General features: G+C 40.6%; 1 protein-coding gene across 1 annotated transcript in view; it reads right to left on the reverse strand.

Annotated features, from left to right (window-relative positions):
* Window positions 1–17,665, reverse strand: part of ASTN1 (astrotactin 1) — a 392,406-nt gene that overhangs the window by 97,846 nt on the left and 276,895 nt on the right. The window contains exons 12-16 of the mRNA XM_049868516.1: window positions 15,779–15,945; window positions 12,184–12,378; window positions 10,253–10,380; window positions 4,002–4,106; window positions 1,414–1,602 (exon numbers count right to left, since the gene is read on the reverse strand). Coding sequence (XP_049724473.1) covers window positions 1,414–1,602; window positions 4,002–4,106; window positions 10,253–10,380; window positions 12,184–12,378; window positions 15,779–15,945 — 784 coding nt within the window. The remainder of the gene's footprint in view (window positions 1–1,413; window positions 1,603–4,001; window positions 4,107–10,252; window positions 10,381–12,183; window positions 12,379–15,778; window positions 15,946–17,665) is intronic.

The raw sequence follows: 17,665 nt of genomic DNA on the forward strand, positions 1-17,665 counted from the left end.
GAAATAGAGGGAGACTTGTCCCTTTGGTTCAATCCCTAGGCTCTGACATGGAAACTATAAGACAGTTTTGCCAGCTGGAACTGGTCTTATCTATATTTGCTTACATTACACTCCTCTCTTGGCAAATTGGAATCAAAAAATTTTTCAGTCCTGAAGTTTGAACGGATACCAGAAGCCTGTGGTCATAAAGAATCAAGCCTTGGGGGGAAACATCTACAGCGGCTACAGCCGAGATACAAAGGAACCTGTTGCCATCAAGTCAATGGAGCAGAGTAGAAATTCCCCAGAGTTTCCAAGGAGTGCTCGGTGGATTTGAACTGCTGACTTTTTGGTTAGCAGCTGTAGCACTTGACCACTACGCCAGCAGGGTTTCCAGTCCAGATGCAAGCCTTTTGATTCTTCTGTGAGGAGATTCCCAGCCAGAAGAAAGGCTATTATGCCTATGCTACCATCTTGAGCAAGACAAAACAAGAATTTGTATGGCTCTCAGAGAACCAAGAGCATCCCAACCAATCACCCAGTCATGTTTGCCAACATTGCAGCACTGCTAACAGCTGGAGATCCCCAGTCTCAGAGGGGCTCCTGATCAATGCGTTGTAAGAGGACCCATTTCTTGAGTTTTCACTGTGCTGATTTTAACACTTGCCCTTTAGCAATTCACATATGTACAATCTGGCCTCATTAGAATGCCATGAGCTTTAGATCAGGAGAAGAAATTCCATGAATGACAATTCTAAACCAGTCTTTGTTGATCAGAATACAAATATACCAATTAGTATGCCTACTACACCAGAAGATGAAGTCAAAAGGCTTGAATAATTCCAATTTCTTATACTTATTTTGACTAAATGCTAACTTGCCATCAGAACAGCGGACAAAGATTTATTTGCGAGGCTGTTTATCAGAGCTACACAAGCGCTTGGGTCAATGGAGGTATACTGAAAACACAAATCATTTGGAAAAATGAGCTTAAACATGGGACAGGATGAAGTGAGCAGGAGTTTACTATGTAGTTACTGTTAGGGTTTGCCAAGCAGTGCAGGTTGGGATTGTTGGGAGGTAGTATCGGAGAAGACGGCAACACTCTCCTCCTCCTCCACTACTCCACAAGAACAGGATAACACTTGTCCTCACCTGGGTAATAGAATGGATGGTGGCTAGTAAGACTCTCTAGAGGACCACTTCTATAACAATCACAGTGGTCATATGGTTTTAACCACATCCTGTATCTAAAATTGCCTCAACACCTCCATTTTGAGATTTGGCTTTAGTATCCAAATCTTAGACGTTTTAAGGATGCACATAAAACATTGAGGGGACATGTGAATTAGTCCTTCACCTGCAGACTCCATAAGTGTGGTCCTATGGCTAGCACATAGGTGGTCAGTACTTGCCAATAGGCGTGCCACTCACCTTTGCTGATGTCTTCATATTCTAGCCAGAGCCGCCGCTGGACCTGCTTGTTTGGGTACCAGATAGAGCAGGACTCCTCAAAGCCATAGATAGTTTCCTGGATGTAATGGTTGCCAAACTGATCCAACAAGGCCACAAAATCCCCACGAGAAGTAGCCCCATCCAGGGAGTGGAGAGCATTGCTGAGGGCTATGGAGAAACATAACCCAAGAGTAAGAATAAGAATTCACAGCACAGGTACCTGGATTCCCAGGCAATTCAGCCCCAAATGTGGAAGTGCCTATGTGGTCCAAAATGATACTGAAGAGTTGGAACTAGCAGGCGAATGTTTCCATTTAGCTCAACCAGATGTTCCAATTCCTAAATGAATATCTTATCAAGATGGTTGTTTTGTTAACTTCGTGCAAGTTAAGCAGAACGTTGCCAATCTCCCTCCATTAAGTCAATGTCTTTTTTTCAAATCACAGGGCATGACATTAAATCAATTTAGTGAGCTCACACAATAGCATTTGGAAAAAAGAAAAAGAATAGCATAGTCTAAAATAGAAGCACAAATACCAGCAGAGAGCATTTCACATGGTAAGATGAAGTATCGTTTCATGAAGTTTCTGTTGTGTACACGTGGGTGTGTGTGTACGTATAAGATCACGATGTTAAATGAATTCTCACTGTGGGTAGTGACCAAAAAAGTTTGCAAAATACTGCCTTCAGACATCAGAAATGGGTAATGGAAAGATAAGGGGAAGAAGAAAGGTAAGAAAAATCACTAATAAACTGCTTATATTTTATTTCACAAAATCAAAAGTAACAGACTGGGAAATGGCCAGTGGAGGAGAGCCTGTTTGCCTCCTTACCGGCCATACTAACCAAACCTTCTGGGGTTTGCTTTCTCTGTTTTAAGAGGAATATACTCATCCAAAAGATAGTCTACAAAATATTTTCCAAAGCGATTACCTTCTGTACCTTGCTTCAGCTTTATAAAGCCCTCATTGTACACACCTATGTCCTATTATCACAAAGCAAAGCCTGGTACAGTTACGAGAGTCCAAGCTTCTATGACACCATAGAGTGCAGAGTCTGCATCATGTGACACTATCCTGTGACTCTGAAAGGCATGGCAACAGAGATGTCAAGTTGCTAACATTTGATATGCAGAGCATCTATGCTGGGTATAAACTGGGTATGTGGATGGAGTAGGGTCTCTACTGCCATGTTCTCCCTGAATGAAGAGCTAGTTCTTTCTAGATGTTTTGTGCACCATTAGAGTTTACTTCTGTGAGATCCTCTGCCAACTCCTTCTTGCCAAGAACTCTAGCATTTAAAAAAAAAAGTTCTGAGTCCCTTTGCATCCTATGGAAATGTTTAATACACTTACTGCGTTCTCTTTCTCTCTGCACAAAGCTTTATCCTTTGTGGGTATACTTCTTACATCTCTTCATATGTCCCTTGGTCTTTACCTCCCTCCTGTTAGCCCTAAGGCTTCATCTCCCTACTGATGACCCTAAGATGCCTCTTTGTCTTATCCTCCTTTGTCAGCAATATTATCTGACTTCAGGGACCCCTTTATGTGATAAACACTCTATAACATAAACAGCAATGCCAGACTCTATAACATAAACATCAGACCTGGTACATTCTTCAGGCAGCCTTGGAGGAAAGCATTGAGTAATGTTCTCCTAGCCCATGGGGTTGGGGCAGAAGAGAGGTATATACCTATATTAAGAAATTTTTCCATTTGCAAAATGCATATTGGACTTGCTCAAATGCTAGGATTTTTGATTCCTGACATTTATACTAGTAAAATGTAAAGAATACTAATATAAAGGGCCTCACTGTCTTGGAACCTTTTGTTCTAAGTTTATAAGTTTAGAATTCACTACACTCTCTTATTCTCCCTCTCTCTCTCTATATGTGTGCGTGTATGTATCTGTATCTATGCCTGTATCTTAAGCATTTGGCTGCTAACCAAAAGGTTGGCAGTTTGAATCCACCAGCCACTGCTTGGAAACCCTATGGTACAGCTCTACTCTGTCCTATAGGGTCACTATGAGTCAGAATCGACTTGACAGCAATGGGTATGGCTAGAGCTGTGTCTCTATCTCTGTATCTATATAAATGTTTTTTCTCACTTGCTCTTTAGGAACCTTAAGCTTTTTCCCACCTTCCCCTGTCCCCGCTTTCTTGCCCTTTTCCTTTATTTCATTTCTTATGAGGAACCTCTACGTTATACTCCTTGCACTTGCGAAGTTTATTCTGCCAAATTTATAAAAAGTCTGCTTCTGCATATGCTTTCCACACACCGGGTGACCCCAGAAGAAACGATAAAGCTAGTGTTTACCTTCAGTGCTTCCAGCCTTGCCCTTTCCATCTTTTCTATAGCCCAAGATAAAACTTACAGTTTACACCTAGAAAAAAACCTGATTGCAGTCATTTGCCCTTAAGGGTGAACCTGAGTGAATAGGTTCTGTATTTCACGGAATAGCTACATTTTAGGTCACCTCCTTAATTGAAGGATAAAAGACTTGTTCCGTGCAAAGGAATCCAAGCCCCAGGAGCCGGTGGGCGGGAGAGCGTGCCGTCCTGCTCACCCTGAGAGATGGTCACTTGGTTGAGCTTGATGTGGTACATCACAGAGCGCACCTTCCAGTGCTGCAGCACAGGGTATCCGGACACCTCGCTGAAGTTCACCATCCCTGGAGACAGAGGAGAGGCAGGCTCAGCGTGCCAGGTGGATTCACACGTTCCAAATCTAAAGCTGTGCCCGACGCTATTAGGTTAGGGGCAATAATTGTGAGAAAATGATGAAGTGTTCTTCGATGAAGAGAATTTCTGGAACCAGAGTAACAATGGCTATCATTTATTGAACCCTTACTCTGTGCCAGGCATTTTGCTTAGCACTTTGCATATATTAAGTCATCCAATCCTTGTGAGATAGGTGTTATTATTTCCATTTTTTAATGAGGAAACAGAGGCTTCGAGAGGGTATTTGCATAAAAGCCTGACACCAGGTAGAGCCAGGATGGGGTCCAGATGTATCTGAATCCAGAGCTGGGTTCTTAGCCATTCTATCCCCTCAATGAATTGCTATTTAAATTCTGGGCTTACCATAACTCACCACATTTTTATTCTATTTAATAGTTGCAATAATTGACTCAGTTCACGTACCTGATAACATTGATTTTTCTGTCCCATTTAACTGATTGGTATCTGATATTTACGTTTTAATTACTCTGAGGTTGATAACGCTTATTTCCTCTTTACCAGGAGGGACAGTGTCAGGGTGACTAAGTCATTAAAGGGCAGGAACAGCCATATATTGACTGCCGTCTATGTTACAGGCAGTGTGATTGGCACTTCACTTTATGGCCCTCCCTTTTACCGATGCGGAAACTAAGGTTCTGAGAAGTTAAATTACTTGTCCAAGGTCACTGTCAAGAAACACATCCTTGGAGACTTTTAGAGATGTGATTAATGGACCGTTCTTACTGAGAACCTCCGAGAAAGAGCATTGCCCTATTTGAATTCTAGACATTACTATGTATATAAAAAGCTACAGAAACGAAAAATTAGGCCAGATCAAATAAAAATAAATCACCTTGCTAAGTTTAGAAAACCAATTTTAGCTCCATTTCTACACCTAATGTTTCTTATATGTGTAAATTATATAAGTAAATACATATATACATATGTATATATTCATGTGGAAACTCTGATGGTGTAGTGGTTAAGTGCTACGGCTGTTAATAACCAAAAGGGTCAGCAGTTCGAATCCTCCAGGTGCTCCTTGGAAACTCTATGGGGCAATTCTATTCTGTCCTATGGGGTCGCTATGAGTCAGAATCGACTCGACGGCACTGGGCTTTTTGCTGGGTATATATGTATGTACAAAAGTATATCTATAAAGACAATATATATAGTGATTTAGTGCATATGTATATATATATAAAGTACATATATACATACATATACTTAGTGTGTGTGTGTATATATATTTTTTAATCCTGTCATTTTGACCCAAGTTTTCTACAAGATAAATTAACCAATTTAATACCTAAATGGATGGAAAAGGGGCAGGATTAACTAGCCGATTGCCAATGTTGATCAAATTAGCTGAGTAATTACCAAATTTCCATTTCTGCATGAATCATATGTGAATAATTATTGGTAAGACAAAAAGGAAAAAGGTCAGGAATGATGCTTAGTGAGTCAATTGCTTAAATTTTATCTCACAAAATCAAGTCAAAGGTAAGGTACCTGAAACTAAGAGAAGGTTGCCAGTACTTTTTCTTTCGAATTTTCTTCTTTTAGGTCATTAAGCTTTGGAATGGCAGTATTCCACCACATATTTTGGTTTTTAATCTTTATGTTACCTTCAAAAGCATACTAATGGAATTCTAACCTTACAAGTTTAAGACTTCAGCCACAAGCCTCAAAGATACATATCATTCAAGTTAGAGATGTATACACTATGTGGAACTGTCCTATATGACATGAATTCTTTAGTTATGTGGGCTCATCAGCTTTGTTGTTACTTTGAAAAGTCTATTAATAAAAAATAGCAAGCACAATACATGAAGATTTTCAACTTAATATAAAAAACTCACTTTACTGAATTGTTTCTTAGCCAGGAAAGAAACTGGCAAGAAATCAGGCTGCCAAAGTTCTAATGTTGGCTCTGTTGCTACAGGAAGTGGTTTCAGGCTGGTGGTCACAGTGGCCTGAGAATCTGTGCTCTGACCATTCAGCCAGGGGACCTTTTGGTTCCCATTTGTTTCATCTGTAAAATGGGAGGATATTGTTCTTGTTAGCGGCCATTGAGTCAATCCCTGACTCATGGTGACCCCATGCACAGCGGAACAAAACGCTGCCTGGTTCTGCACCATCCCCATGACCAGTTGCAAATCGCACTATTGTGATCCATAGGGTTTTCACTGGCTGATTTTCAGAAGTAGATCACCAGGCCTTTCTTCCTAGGAAGAAAGCCTCCATTGACAGTGGGGTAGAGGCCGCACATGAGGTTCATTGGCCCGGAATGGAACCCATGTCTCCTGCATGGAAAGTGAGACATCTCCCCCTTAACCACCACTGCTCTCAAATGAGAGATTAGCTGTGATGATTTCTTGCTTCTTTTTCAATTCTGTGATTCCAACCAGCTATGCGACTTGGAGCTTGGCAATTCTGCATTTCAGTTTTCACGTCTGTAAAGTGGGGATAGTGGTATTCATACTGTCCTACTTTACAGTTTTTTGTGAACAAAATAAAGAAATGGGTATAAAAGAACTCTCAGAAAAGATAAAGCACTGTATATATACATTTCCATAATGTTGGAGTCTTCATCATCATCATCTTCATTTCTCATCACCCCTAACTGTGTGAATTTGACATTTCTTAATTGGTGCTTTCTATAGGGTCTCTATGAATCAGAACCTTCTTGATGGCACCTAACAACAACAACGACAAGTCTTTAGTTCCAAACAGAGGAGGGAATAAAAAATAAAGGAATAAACACAGGTTGGGGGTGGGGATGACTGTCCCACACCCATCCAGGATGAACCAGACAACAGAACTCCATTACTTAACTGCTAAACAGCAATTCCCCTGAATGCATTTATGCTACAACATACTCAGGGAAACACTTACATAGCTGTTAATGCTTGGGAAATGTTGTTCTGTGCCCACTTACAGATAATATTTCCATTAGTTAGAAAGAAAAAAGATATTTCAAAGCACTGTATCTTTTCTAGCTGAGTCATATGATTCTTTCTCAGTGTGCCCTTGACACACAACCAGCTTTAGTTTTTTATTTTATTATTATTTTGGGACACATTTCTGAAAGACTCTGTTTCAAACAAAATATCTCTACCTATGTTTTCTTGAGAAAGAACATTATTTAAAAAAAAAAAAGAATTCTGAACAGGGGTTACATGCAGTCTCAAAGGAAGGAAGGAAAGAAGGGAAAAAAAGAAGGAAGGGAGGAAAGAAAGAAGGAAAAAAGGAAGGAGATATTTCTTTTGTTATTTTATTTGAAACGTCAGAGGGATGTATTATCCTCCAAGTGCTAAAACTAACAGGCTGTTTCCTTTGGATGAACTACTACAAGTTTCAAAGATACCAGATCTCAAAATCTGCACATAGATTTAGTGATTGTGGCCCCTAAATGATCTTATCAATGTGGCCAGTAGCCTCCTTTATCTCCTTAGCCTCCTCTGGACTTCTTTCTTTTTCTTACCTTGTAACTTCAAAAAGGCCAATGAACCTCAGAATTCTTAACTGTGATTTTGAGGAAGAGCAAAGCAATCAGCAAGATAGAACACATAGATGAGTATCTTTTCAGTGTGTTGTGCAAACCAATAATTCTGCAAGATGGAAATAGTTATGTGCAAAAAAATTCTCTAGTTAAATAGGTTTGGGTTATACAAAACGAAATGGATTTCTTTACTAGAGGATTTCTCTAAACTTTGTCTATGCAAAGTGTTGTGAATCGCTGGAAGGATACTACACAAAATCTTTCCAAATATACTTGAAAACAGAATCTGTTTATGAGTGGAACATTGGTTTTTCATGAAAAAATACACTTAAAAATGATGATACAGAAGATTCCGAAGATCACTTTAGCTCTAAAATCCTCCAAGCTTGACACAGCACAACATGATGAGATTCACTATATGCTTCCCAGGAAAAATACAATTAAAATGGTGTCAGAAGCTAGACAGTTAATATGGAATAACTTTTTTCAGTCATTTCTTTAACATATTCTTGTAGCTATTCCAGGCTTTATAATAAATTTAATGTTTTCTAATAGTGATGGAAATACATGATCTTGGCCTAGCTGGCCCCATTTCCTAATCAAAGTAGATCGAAAGTAAAGGCTGGGTAGAAAAGTGTCCAGGTCAAGAAAAATTACCCCTACACTTTTAGGAATGTTAGACTTTACTGCCTCGAGACCATGAAAAATGGAAGTATCCTATTTGACCATTCTACTCCTTTTGCATCCAACAAACCACCTTAGAGGAAGTTCAAGGGCATGGGAAAAAGAAGTTTCTGATGTGGATGAAGACCAACTTTCGGTCTCTTATTTCCAAAAATGTAGATCGAAGCACATGTTCTGATAATTCCCAAATTTACCCACTTACTCTTCCCAAAAAGATTCAAGTAGCACCCAGGACCACTCTGGGTATCTTCCTAGCCTGGTGATTATTACCCCCATGATAAGTTATAATGTGTGAGACAGATGTCCCAGTGGATCTGTAAACAGAGGCCAAGTGATTTATTACCCCATTTGTATGGACTTTCACACACCTCCTTTGCGAAGCATTTTACATAATGCATAGGAAGTGTTTCTCAGCAAATGATGTGGGAAACAGACTCCCTAAGGGTAGCTATGTAGGCTTTAGGGATGTGACCAGAGGCTGCATTTTAATTTCTTCAGCTTGAGGTGTGTGTGTCAGTGCGTATAAAAGGCCTTTGAAAGAGATTTATCCTGGCCCAGAACATATCTAATTGTTTTCTCTCTTGTTCCCTCTTCTTCTTCTATAGGGAAAACACTATTCAGTAGCTTGAAGTGTCATATTACTTTCTTGCTTGCTTTGTATATTTATTTATTTAAGAAACAGAGATCCTCCTATGCATCAAAAATTGTTCCAAAACTTCATAAATATTAATTTTTATTTATTCTTCATATCAATTCTATGAAGAAGATGGTATTATAATACTCATTTTTACAGGTAAAAAACACTGGGGCCCAGAGAAGTTAGGTAACTTTCCCCAGATCATATAGCCAGTAAGGAGTGGAACCCCTCTTTCAGGCTCCAGAGTCTATTAATCACTATGCTATAGGGTCTTTGACAGACCAGCTTCTAATCCTATTCAGATCTAAACTGAAGTTTTGAACATAACTTGATATCTGGAAGAGGCTACCCTGAACTCAATCCATTCTTTATTAAAGGAAGAAGAAAAAGCAGGAAGGAAGAATAAGGAAAGTATAGAATGAGAAAGGGGGAGGAATTATGGAGAAACAAGCAAAGCGGACAATGGAATTGAGCTCACGTCCAGCCTTGCGGCAAATGATACTGAGTCCCAGTTGGTTATGTCTTTTGTGTCCATGGGACATCTTGAAATCTCTTCTTTCATACAGGAGGTGCCAGCTGGGGGACTTTAGAGGCACAGGAAAAAGATATTTCCCGTGAGGTTCCTGCCTCTTCCAACCATAGCCATACCTTGGTTCCTTAATGAGCCCAGGGGAAGAGTGTCACTGGGTACTAAACAACGTAAGGGACAGGCATTATTATCCCCATCTTACAGTGAGTGACCATGAGACCCAGTAAGATTACATTGTCTATGTCACAAAGTTAGAAAGTAGCAAAGCCAGGATTCAAACCCAGGTTTATTTGACAGCAAAGCTCTATCATTTTCTATTCCCTCACACTGCTCTATAAGGACTTGCCAGGGAACCCAACATTAGCAATGACGGACATTTAGTCTATAGTAGCAATCCATCATCTCTCTATGCCTCTATGATGACCTGGCCACTTCCTCTAATCCCACCAAGAACTCTGAACTCTTACACATCTATTATCTCATTTGTTTTCAAAGCACCACTGTGAGACCAGCAGGGAAAGGTATTATAATGACCATTTTGCAGATGACTATATAATAATATTGACAATTTTATTGACAAACTATCCTATTAGTGTTCAGTTTTATGACTGAGTTTTAATTATCAAGGAAATCAGTGGATTAGAAACCAAAATAAACACAAGGTCAAGTGTCTTGATTTCATGAGACCATAGGCAGCTGCCTGGTTTTTGGTGGTTACAAAAGGTTGGGGAGGTACACTCACCAGTCAGGAAGTCTGGGTCAGGGGTGGGCTCCGAGATTTCCTCTAGGCACTGATTCTCAAGTGGGACAGTGGCAACCACAAGGCCATCGGGCAGTTGCTGGTCTAAACCTCGAGCAAAGTTGTTTTGCCTGAAAACAGGAGCAGATCTTCATTTTCAAAGTGTTCTGGAGAACCCCCACTCCTTGACAGATAATCTATATTTCAACCCAGAATGTATAAATTCCTTCTGAACCACAAAGCTCCTCTCACCCTCAACCCCATTCAATGTACCTGTCTGCAGTAAGACATATGGATATGGGAGGCAGAGGGGGGCAGGGGGAGATGAGAAACGAGTCAGCTAAAAATGTCTACTCAAAGGATCGGATTGGGAATATTCTTCCCTCCCCCCTTCCCAGTCCTACTCCCCAAAGTCCTCTTCATACTCATTTCTAGGCTGCAGTGAAGGATCCAGGCACCACTCCACTACAAGATTAGTTATGACATCTCTAGTCTTGCCTTTGGCAAACAAATTCCCAGGCTAGAAATGCAAATACCAGTAAGGTCTCCTGTCTGTAACAGAAAACATGTCTGACTGCAAGAAGTGGCTCAGAAATTTACTCTCTGTTTGCTCACAAGATTCTAGGCCCAGGTAACTATAAACTTCCTCATTCTATACCTTCCTTATTCAATACCTTCCTCCTTCTTCTTTTCTTAAAGAACTGTAACTTATCATAATACTTATATCACCATCTTCATTATCCTCATTTCCTGGAAAGATTTTCTGAGGAAGATGTATTCAAATATTCCAAGACAGAACAGGGACAGGAGTCAAATGAAGGATCATCTAGAAATATTCTAAATCAGTGGTTTGGAATATTTTGGTCTCAAGACCCCTTTACACCCTTAAAAATAACTGAAGCCTTCAATCAGCTTTTGTTTATATGGGTTATATCTATTACTATTTATCATATTAGAAAATAAAATAGAAATTTTAAAAATATTTAATTTCTTAAAAATAACACTAAATCCATTAAATATTAACCTAGCTTATGAAAAATAACTGTATTTCCCCCTAAAAAACTGGTGAGAAGAGTGGCATTATTTTTTATGTTTTGTGAATTTTTAAACATCTGGCTTAATAGAAGACAACTGGAGTCTCACAGCTGCATTCAATTTATTGCAGTAAAAAAAAAGTTTTTTTTTTTTCTATTATTTGAACTATAAGAAGTAAATCCACTCTATCTGTAGTTAGAAAAGGCGAACCTTGAAGATCTCCTGAATGTATCTCAAGGACACTCAGGGATCTTGGACCACATTTTGAGAACACTATTTTAGGCTGGGTGTCCCTGGGTGGTACAAAGAGTTAACTCATTCAGCTGCTAAACAAAAGGTTGGAGGTTTGAGTCCACCCAGAAGAACCTTGGAAGAAAGGCCAGGCAATCTACTTCTGAAAAATCAGCCACTGAAAACCCTGTGGAGTGCAGTTCTACTCTGACACAGTAGGGTTACCATGAGTCAACTAGTATTCTAGACTGACTCACACACACTGGTTCTTCCACTCACAGGAAAAATGGAACTTGGGTATTTTTGGGTGACTTTTATGAAAAACCTTGCAGTCTCTGCCCAGGCAAGGTAAAAGCTCATTTAATACTTTTCTGTTCACCCACAGGAAGCATGGTTCTTGGATTCTGGAAGCAGGAGTGTGGACTTGAAGAAGACCATGAGAGAGACAATGACGTATTCTTCTAGGTGGTATCACATGCCTTGCTCCAAGATATACATCTTTGTACAGGGTTGTTTCATCAAATTGTACAACTGACAAATGCTGTTACCTTTTTTTTTTTTTTTTTAACAGTAAAAAAATACACATACACACACAAAAAACCAAACTCTTCAGGGAAGAAAATTCATCAACAGCTCTGAACAATCAGTTTTGTGCACGTGAGATTCACCTGAATGTTCCCTTCAGTACTTGGCCAGTGGCCACTTCCTTGGAATGATTGTTATAACCAAAGAACATCTCCCCAAAGAGGGTTTGGTTCATGGGGAGCTCCCTGCTTTCCCCACAGTCACCTCCCTCTGGGCAGGTCTCCGTGATGAGTTGGCAAGAGCGTCCATCCACTCCAAGCTTGTAATCTTCAATGCACCTAACATAACGGAAAACCCAAGATAAGAAGTTATTCCATCAATGAACTGTGTAATCAAGTCAACCCAATGAACTGGGAAGAAATGCCTCTGGGAGAGGGTTGGATAGTCAAAGGTTATGAATATTCCAATGTGACTTGACCCCTTTATAATTCATTTTCCTAAGCCTGTAAACGGAGTTTCCTTCCATGATGTGATCTTACCAACTCTCTCACCTCTCCTTTGCAAATAAGCACTTTCAGAGCTTCTGAGGGTGCTCTTTCCTCTAATAAGTACATGGTTTCCCAGATAGGTTCAGGGTGAGAATCACTAGGTATTTGTTTACAAATGAGTTAACACATTTAAATCCAGGACACTCTAGAGTCTTTCTCAAGAACTACTGACATGGCCAGGCCATATATTTGTTTGGAGGGTAATTAGGTAGCAAAAGAAATGACACTGTGCTTAAGAAATTAATAATTTTCTAATCTGATTCCATGACAAGTCAACTAAGAAATTGGAAAGATTTATCATCTCCTGGCTGTGTTCCGCTTTAATGTATCCTTTTTAATACAAGATCAACCCATATTAACTCCCTCTTCGCTCAGAGTAGTCTTTCGGAACTAAATAGAAGTCAGGACACAGGTGTTTTGTGTGAGCCATTAACTGAGCGCTACCTCCTTGGCGTTCTCCCTATTATACATGTACAATTACCCTAATGGAAAATCAGGGCTAATGTTGGTAAAAACGGGTTGATGTCTCATAAATAATTACCTGGGCCTTATTTGTAGTTATAGTGAAAAGAACATACATTTGTTAGCTCAAGTAAGAACTGCTTCTTTGATGAAGCTATCATTTAAAAAGAATATTGATTTAATTTGGGTCTCTCCTTAGAAATACACCAGATTTAAAATTTATAGACATTCATGACGTTGAAACACATCATTTATTACTGTCTACATTAATGGTTATAATAAGATAAAACCTCTCTTTTATATAAAGGAACAAATAATTATAGCTTTAAGTAGCAAGAAGCAATATTGTAATGGCAATGACTCTGCTGTTTACTGGCTGAGCTTGGGTCAATTGATTAACCTGTCTGAGCTTCAGCTTCCACACCTACAAAGGGGATAAACAAAACAAAAACAACAACCGAAGAAAAAAACAGTACTTGCTTCACTGGGTTGTTGAGAAAATAAAATGAGGTACTAAATATAAAGAACTTACGGAGCGGCCAGCGCATAGCAAGTACTCATTTAATGTTGCCAATATCAGGATTAGCAGAGGTACAAATGAGGCCCTTGTCAATGTAGTTTTAACTGCTATTTTCCCCATTTACCATTTACATATTTGTGTGAACATGTGTGGGTGGAGCACTTTAATGGATAAATACATGCAATTTGGTTAGCGTTTATAAGAACCTCAAAACAAAGACTTCTTTTGGCAGGCTATATATATATATATATATATATATCTTGGAGGGTGTTCAACAGACTTGTGTACCTAATTCTGATTGAAACAGGAAAGAAAGTCCAGTTAGGAACCTACTGTTTTAGTCCAGGCAACAGATGTGGCTGGAGGTCCACAGAGGACTCTATGGCTCCAAATTAGTGGTTGGTACAAGAGAGCGAAGTGGCTTCTTGAGCTGTAACACGGTATTTTCCAATAACACAGTATTTGGTTGGTTCAAATAAAGTCCACCCTATAGGGTTTTGGCGTAGTGGTTAAGTGCTATGGCTGCTAACCAAAGGGTCGGCAGTTCGAATCGGCCAGGCACTCCTTGGAAACTCTGTGGGGCAGTTCTACTCTGTCCCATAGGGTTGCTATGAGTAGGAATCAACTCGACGGCAGTGGGTTTGGTTTGGTTTATAAGGTTGCTATGAGTCGGAATCAACTCGACGGCAACGGGTTTGGTTTTTTTTCTTGGTATGCATCTTGACAGCTTCCACTTCCACATGCTCTGTCCCCCCACCCACTTTGTGTTCATGGCCATGTGTCCCACCTAAACTCCTTTGAGAACAGGGGCTTCCTGTTGTTTCTCCTAGATCTAATACCTAACTTGGTTCTCTGCACAAAGTAAATGCTCAAATATATGTTAATTAAATAAATCTACATAACTTTGGCTGAATTCACCTCTGTTAATTGACCAGGGTCATTCATAATGATAGCATTATAGAGAGCACTAAAATTAAGAGCAAGCTATTTATGAAATGGGATTTTACAAGAAATTGAATATGGAAAGTGCTCAACTGCCATGAAATAAAATAAAATGAAACACAATAAAATAACATTACAACTCTACTAAATACTCATTTCATGATTATTCAGCAGGCACTGGCTTTTGGCAACAATCTACCTCGTTTTATTATTATAAATATTGATTTTCTTTGCAAATCTATTAGATCCTGAGATCCTTGGGGGCAAGAACTACATGTCATTCATCTTTGCTGCCCAGGAGCCCACATGGTTTGTGGTATGAAGTAGGCATTCTCCCAGACAGGTGGGAGGGGCGTGCTAGATCCAGAGCTTGTGCAAGGGAGAGAGAGCACAGAGAAGAGAAGAAAGAAAAGGGGCAAGAAGAAGGGAGGATAGCAGGAAGAAGAAAGGAAGGAAGAATACACAAGCCAAGTATGGCTGTAGGAGAGTGGACAAGATCTTTATTTACTTCACAAATATAGCATGAAAATGTCTTTAAATATAATTCTGGTCAGTGATGTAAATTTAAAGGCTACCAGAATTTTTAAAAAATCAGTGAGAGTCTAAATTCTAGTCCTGATCCACTGACTAACGAACTCCCCAGCCTTCAGGGAGTCACTTAACCTCATCTGTAGAATGGGGTAGTGTTCCATCACAGAGTTATCCTGAGAAGAACTGAAATGAGGTGAATGAAAGAGCTGTGGACAGGAAAGGGCTCTTTAACTGCACTGAGGAATTATTAAGCCTGAGAAGGGATGGCTGCACAAAACGTGTGGGCCTTCAGGGCAGAATTTAAACATGCTTCCACTTCTCCAAAGACTCACCCCCCTTTCTTTTGATAACTGGTTAGTTTCACACAATCTTTCCCCAGATTTTATACCACAGAATCCTTTTGTCACAAAGTCTCTGGTGAACATAGCTCCACAAAACACAGTTTGAAAAATGCTGTTTAGGAAGCCAATAATTTAGGCAAACCAAGTGGTTTATTTCCCCTTGCAAGTAAATCCCTGAGGCTTAGTTTCCTCACCTGTAAACTACAGGCATTAGACTAAATTTTTCCTAAATTTCCTTTCAATACTGACTTTAAAAGTGCTCCTCGTCCTGTCCTACTGACTCGGTCCTCAGAGTCTAGGGGCTGGCCTAGGGTGACCAACGCATTCAGGTTTACTTGCCTGCTTTAGCGCTGAAAGTCCCCTGTCCTGGGAAGTGCCCTTGGCCTCAACTCACCCACAGAACATGAGGATGTTGTACAAGGTAGGGTCCTCCGGGAAGGGCGCCATCTGCTGGAGACACAGCTGCTCACAGCCGCCATTGAAGCCGTCTGAGCAGTCCACCCCGATGTGGCGGTCATAGCAGCCAGAGCTGTCCTTCATTGGGCTGAGTCCAGATGGGCACTGGCATAATCAGAAGAAAGCATCCACACAAGTGGTGAATCAGGAGACTGAGTTCTCAGGGAACCAGAATGTAACCACTGGCCCCTATTTTCATCGCTCAATCGTGAAACCATTACTATTGGCAATTAACCCATGAATTTCCCTGTACGCTGGACCCCCTTTAACAGCAAGTGACCTTTTTTGTTTCTTCTATTGGCACATATCGCACACTTTTGCATTAAAGGCGATCCCTACACACAGGCTGGAAGGGAATGTTGTAGCAAGCCAGAGTTGAGAAATGCCAGCCTCCCAATTGGTCGCCAGGCTGGCAGAAAAGTGGAAGTGATGAGCCAGAATTGAAATGCATCAGCAGAGATTCCTTTGGGCTAGGGGAAGGGAGTGGTGCTGTTTGGTCTTAGTATCAATAGGGGTCTTTCTTCGTCCAAAGCACTTGGTCAATATTGGCATCAGAAGGCAATGTTGGGGGCATGGATTGAGCCAGGGCTTCCAGCCTGAAGGAGGACCTTGACTTTCTCTGTGACCTTAGAGAGAGCTTTGATGGCTCACATAGTGGGAGTGACATAGTCATCACCTGCCTGCATCAAAGCTGACCTTAGGAAGACATGCAGACAAGGGCACCTGCCGCATAAGCATCTGCAGGTACTGTATTTGCGTTTGAGCTTTACCCCTGTCCCTTGGACATTGTTACTGTGAGATATTTAGCTTTCCTGCACTACTGAGTCCTCAATAAGTGCCTCAGGAATAACAGCAAAGGGGAGAATCTAGGAAGAGATGTCAGATCCTCCCAGAAGGCTGGGGGCTTGTTGAGCAACAATAATAGCCAACACTTACACAACACTTCTTGTGTGCCAGACAATGGTCTCACTAACTTATATTAACTCATTTAACCCAGTTAGCTAATCATGGCAGGACCATGCCTGAGACTCGGTGGGCTGGCTATTGAGTTCACGACATAGCAGCTACATCATTAGCTTACAATAGGCCCTTTTGCACAATATCAGTTGTTACCAGTTGCTGTCAAGTTGATTCCGAGTCATAGCGACCCCATGCATGTCAGTATAGAACTGTACTGTATAGAATTTTCAATGGCTGGTCTTTTGGAAGTAGGTTACCAGCCCTTTCTTCCAAGGGCCCTCTGAGTGGACTCAAAGCTCCAACCTTTCAGTTAGCAGCCAAGTACATTAATTGTTTGTACTACCCTGTGACTCCACCATTTATTGAACATTCACTGGGAGCTGGGCACTCTGCTAAGTGCTTTAGGTATTTTCTCTCACAACATCATATATCATTTTTATTTAATAGATCAGGAAGCCATTAACATTGCCAATTAATCATGAACTTCTCACTGCACTGGACTCCCTTTAAAAGTGGGTGACTGCCATCCTGCTTCTTCTGTCTATGCAACAGATCCTAACATTTTCTGTGGAGCTGACTTTTCCGAACAGGCAGGAAGGGGGAAAGTAACCTGTCCGGGGTCAAGCAGCTAGAGTGCAGTGGAGCTGGGGAGTCTGTTCAGATCTGACTCCAAAGTCTGGGCCTTTAACGAATGCACTATACACATACTATAAGGTCTCTAACACACTCCTTCAAAACAAAACACAACAAAACACAACTTTCAAAACTCACTGGAACCCAGCATTAAACGCCTCCCCTCCTGCCCTGGCTCCTAGCTTGCTCTTTCTCTTAGCTGCCAAGCTGCTTGGCCTAGAAGCCTGGAGCT

This window comes from Elephas maximus, chromosome 24 (assembly GCF_024166365.1).
Source record: "Elephas maximus indicus isolate mEleMax1 chromosome 24, mEleMax1 primary haplotype, whole genome shotgun sequence".
Classification (NCBI taxonomy): Eukaryota; Metazoa; Chordata; class Mammalia; order Proboscidea; family Elephantidae; genus Elephas; species Elephas maximus.